General features: G+C 42.4%; 3 protein-coding genes across 3 annotated transcripts in view; 1 reads left to right on the plus strand and 2 right to left on the minus strand.

Annotated features, from left to right (window-relative positions):
• nyap1 (neuronal tyrosine phosphorylated phosphoinositide-3-kinase adaptor 1) overlaps positions 1-486 on the minus strand; it is a 29,290-nt gene extending 28,804 nt beyond the window's left edge. The window contains exon 1 of the mRNA XM_025065587.1: positions 355-486. The gene's annotated coding sequence lies outside the window, so the exon portion shown is untranslated. The remainder of the gene's footprint in view (positions 1-354) is intronic.
• mogat3b (monoacylglycerol O-acyltransferase 3b) overlaps positions 1-4,400 on the plus strand; it is a 4,779-nt gene extending 379 nt beyond the window's left edge. Inside the window, exons 2-8 of the mRNA XM_008333123.3 lie at positions 220-310; positions 402-509; positions 987-1,057; positions 1,418-1,622; positions 2,366-2,540; positions 2,653-2,837; positions 3,503-4,400. Of these exons, the coding sequence (XP_008331345.1) occupies positions 229-310; positions 402-509; positions 987-1,057; positions 1,418-1,622; positions 2,366-2,540; positions 2,653-2,837; positions 3,503-3,657 (981 nt within the window). The 5' untranslated portion in view covers positions 220-228 and the 3' untranslated portion in view covers positions 3,658-4,400. The remainder of the gene's footprint in view (positions 1-219; positions 311-401; positions 510-986; positions 1,058-1,417; positions 1,623-2,365; positions 2,541-2,652; positions 2,838-3,502) is intronic.
• srrt (serrate RNA effector molecule homolog (Arabidopsis)) overlaps positions 4,258-4,814 on the minus strand; it is an 8,085-nt gene continuing 7,528 nt past the window's right edge. The window contains exons 19-20 of the mRNA XM_017041487.2: positions 4,654-4,774; positions 4,258-4,498 (exon numbers count right to left, since the gene is read on the minus strand). Coding sequence (XP_016896976.1) covers positions 4,423-4,498; positions 4,654-4,774 — 197 coding nt within the window. The 3' untranslated portion in view covers positions 4,258-4,422. The remainder of the gene's footprint in view (positions 4,499-4,653; positions 4,775-4,814) is intronic.

The following is a 4,814-nucleotide window of genomic DNA, read 5'->3' on the forward strand; positions in this document are numbered from 1 at the left end:
CTGCTGTATAAACCAGCCCGTGGGTCTGAACACGAGTCAGTCATTGGATCAGAGGGGGGGGTTTTTTTATCTTATACAGATGATACATTGTACCAGGGAGTACCATGTGGATTATTTTCAAATATAATGAAAGTTTCCTCCTTATCTCTAGGTGTACGTTGTGTAATTTGACCTGTTCAGTCAGAAACCACAGCCTGATTTTTTTTGTGTCTGCTCCAGTTTGCAGTAATGAGTGAAGAGAAAACCAAGTGGAAGGAGTTTTTGGAGACACTGAGTGCTCTTCAGTGGCTCCTGACCTTCCTGTTCCTGGGTAAGAGCGCTACCACCGCGTGAAGTGTGTGTGTGTTTATTTACCGCTAACACACCGTGACACCGGTGCTGTGGTTCCTGTCGTCCCCCAGGTCTGACATGTTACGTCCTCATGCTGTGCCTCATGTTCACCCGCCTGTGGCCGCTGGCTGCGCTCTACTTCATCTGGCTGGTGACGGACTGGCAAACTCCTGAAAGAGGTAAAGGAAGTGACATCATTATGTGACATAATGTGATTGTTTTGTTTTTAAGTTGAAGGAGAAAATAATTGAACTCCTTGAGAAGGTCAGAGGTCATTAAAACAAACAACCTCTGGTTGACATTTGAAGCGTTTATTCATGACCACAGACGGGGTTGAAACTGTCGGTAATTTTATAAATGTCACTGTGTCACCTTCACGTGTTTGAAATAAAAACATGGAAACATGAACATGTGTGTTATTTCAACAGATTAGTGCAAAACATTAACATGACATTCAGTAGAGGGGACGGAAAATAAATATAAAAATAATAATAATCATTTTAAGTTAGTAATAATATTATTAACAATAATACTGCATAAACACACACTGAAGGTAATTCCAGGAATACTACAACTGCATAGTAAAATGTGTAACGCAGTAATGAAGTATAAACCCCCCGGGGGCACATTCAGTAGTTCTTAAACGTCTCCTACAGGTGGCAGAAGAACGACGTTTGTCCGACAGTGGAGAGTGTGGCAGCATCTCAGAGACTATTTCCCCGTTAAAGTAAGTTTCCCGTTGGCTCCTCCATCACCGACACTGGTCTGTACCAGAGGTCTGTACCAGAGGTCTGTACCAGAGGTCTGTACCAGAGGTCTGTACCAGAGGTCTGTACCAGAGGTCTGTACCAGAGGTCTGTACCATCTGTACCAGAGNNNNCTGTACCAGAGGTCTGTACCAGAGGTCTGTACCAGAGGTCTGTACCAGAGGACGACGTGAGCGTGAACATCCTGCAGCTGGTTCACGGACAGGAAGATTCATTTTCAAAACAGATCCAACATCCTGTCAGATTTAAAGACCAGGAAGTGGACGTTGTTGTTGTCATTGTTGTTGTTGTTTACACATCCCTGTGGTCATGTGGTGCAGCTGCTGAAGACGGCAGAGCTAAGTCCAAAGAAGAACTACATCCTGGGCTGTCATCCACACGGCATCATGAGCGCCGGAGCCTTCACCTGCTTCGGCACAGACAGCTGTGGCTTCTCGGAGCTCTTCCCTGGACTCAGACCCTGCCTGGCCATCCTGGCCGGACTCTTCAGGATACCCTTCTTCAGGGACTACATCATGAGCGCAGGTAAGAGCAGAACTCTGCACGACCAGGACTGAGAGAGACCGAGGGGGAGGTTCTGCCCCAAGAGCACCAGAACTTTAGACCTTTGCCCTTACGCCCCAACATGTCAGTAATATATTCTAGTGTAGAATACCTTACGCCCCAACATCTATGTCAGTAATATATTCTAGTGTAGAATTAGTACTGTTACATAAATATATAAATACAATAACATACATGCATAAACAGACATACATACAAATATTTACTCAGAGAGACATATACAGCACAGACATACAACCAAACACACCACAATATATACAAACACGAACATACATATATAAATATATGTACATATATATTTACATGTGTACAAGTATAAATATATGTACATATATAATTATATGTGCATGTATAAATATATGTACTGTATTACATATACAAATATATATGTTCATGTATATTTATATATGTACATATATATTTATATGTGCATGTATAAATATATGTACATATATATATTCACAGCTAAAAGCTATTTATGAAACATTTTGTTGAAAGTCGGCTTCTTTAAGACGTTATCAACGATCACACATTAGTGTCGGTGTAAGACGTAAACACCTCCGCGCTCCAAACCAGAGAGCGGGTCAAAGGTCACTGTAGCCTATGGTTATCACAGCTCCAATCATGTTTTTATCATTTTCCTCCGGCCTTTGAACAGAACCACAGTCTGAAGGTGAAGTCAAACACTCACTCTGTCCCGACAGGCCTCTACCCCGTCAGCAAACCCAGCCTGGCCCACCTCCTGTCCAAGAGCGGGAAAGGCAACGCCGTGGTGATCGTGATAGGGGGCGCTGCCGAGTCGCTGGCATCCTCCCCTGGAGTCAACGCAGTGGTGGTGAAGCAGAGGAAAGGTTTTGTCAGGGTGGCTCTGGAGTTTGGGTGAGTGGACGCTGTAACACACACACACACATGAACACACACAGTTAGCAGGACACTGCTGGACACACTGATCTGGTTTGTTGTGCTCCTCCTCCTCCTCGTCCTCCTCCAGGGCTGACCTGGTGCCTGTTTACTCCTTCGGGGAGAACGAGCTCTTCAGGCAGGTGATTTTCTCCGAGGGCAGCTTCAGCCGTCGGTGTCAGGACCTGTTTAAAAACATCATGGGATTCGCTCCCTGTTTGTTTGTTGGTGGGAAGTTTGGCGTCCTGCCCTACAGGACTCCAGTCACCACAGTGGGTGAGTGTTGTTATTACCATGATTACAGTGAGGACTCAGGACACAGAGGTGAGGAGACGCCCCACTGGTTCAATCACAAATCAACTCAGACAACAAAAAATATATATATATCATATACAACACATACTGTAGATGGATGGTACCTGAGGGTTGATTCATTTATGTCATGAGGAAACATTTATAGACCTTGGTGGGAAAACAACAAGTGAATACACAGAGTAAGAAGTGTGTGAAAATATGATAGAATAAAATATTATTATATAAAGTTTGACCTGCAACTTTGTCCCAGATTTTAATTTTGGCCAACTGTGAATGTGAGTTTGACACCGCTGTCCTATAGGAACGTGGGAAAATAAATAAATAAACAATATTCTTTTCTTTTTTTTTGCGCACCAGAAAATTATAAATGTGAAGTTTAGCAGAGGGTTTAACCCCCCAAAAACACACATATCACAGATTCAAACTCAGAGTACGACATATCCCCCAAAGAAAACACACATACCACAGATTCAAACTCAGAGTACGACATAATGTTGTAACAATGTTACTTATAGAATACTGTATACTTCACTGGAATATTTGATGAGATAAATAATAATAAAAAAAATCATCTGTGACCCACATCCCTTCAGTCCATTTACCCGTGGCTCTCTTGGTTCTTTCAGTTGGAAGTCCCATCTCCGTGCCGAAGATCGTGTCCCCCACGGAGGAGGAGGTGGACCACTACCACGGGCTCTACATGGAGGCTCTGTCGCAGCTCTTTCATCGACACAAGGTCGTCTGTGGACTCTCTGAGAACCACAAGCTGCAGTTGATTTAGACATTTCTCTTCCACAACTGAAAGACAGAGCGGACGTTGACTTTTGTTTCAGGCTGATCTGAGATCTGAGCTCCTGTCAGGACAAAACACCACAGATCAGACCGTCACAGTACAGTTATCACAAGGTTTTTTTTGTATTTATACCATAACATCTCCCTGAATCCACGAGTTTAGTGTTAAACATTACACCCTGACTTTAACATAATCCCTTCAGCTGTGACTTAGCTGGAAACAGCACCATGCATGAATATATTTTTATAAAACATAATAAAAAAAATAATAATTACTTTTCACCGTTACCAATAGAAATTTCTATTGGAAATTCACATCCAGTACAATATCGTCAAAGAATTCCCTTACTTACCCACCTGAGGGCGACAAAGTTACCCTTTCCAAACTGCGGCAAGATTTCACAGGATTTTCATTAAATGTGAACCCGTTTTTGAAGTGCATTCATAATTTAACTTAAATTTAATTTATTACTTAATTAGATTTACACATGAATCTAATTAAGTTAATAAATTAATGAACATTTTGGCAGAAAAGTACAACTTTAAAATAAACAAAAACATAAAATATACCCTAATTTGGTTTTAACCGTCAGTGTGGTTGAATGATGACTTTATTTGGAGAAACTGTTAAGAAGCAGATTACAGCAGAATCTTACAAATCACATGAGAAAAGAAAACAAAAAATCAGGCAGTGGAGCAGAACACAGCGAGTGTTGAAAAAAAAAAAAAAAAGTCAACATAAAACTCCAAGCCTCTAAAAGAAATCCATGTCATCTGGAGCGTCCAGGTCACGATATTCAATCACGTGGCGTGGGTCTCCCCTGGACATTCTTAGGAGGCAGAAATGTGAGGAGGAAGAAACCAACACCAGGGGTGGGGGTGCAAGAGAGCACAGAAATGTTTAACAAGTCAAATCTAGCTTTTCTCCATCACTGAGAATTACACCGACTTCGTAACGGGATAAAGGTCACACGTACAGTCTCACCTGAGGTTGCGTGGCTTCCCCAGGTAGCCCGCCTGGCCACGGAAGTTGTCGTAGTTGCCTCTTCCTCCTCCAAACTGGTTGGGGGGGTACGGAGGTCCAGCTGAGGAGACAGGAGTCGGTTAACATCCAAAATGGAAGATATAAAAGAAACACTGAAATAA

The sequence above is a fragment of the Cynoglossus semilaevis genome, chromosome 19 (assembly GCF_000523025.1).
Source record: "Cynoglossus semilaevis isolate Cse_v1.0 chromosome 19, Cse_v1.0, whole genome shotgun sequence".
Lineage (NCBI taxonomy): Eukaryota > Metazoa > Chordata > Actinopteri > Pleuronectiformes > Cynoglossidae > Cynoglossus > Cynoglossus semilaevis.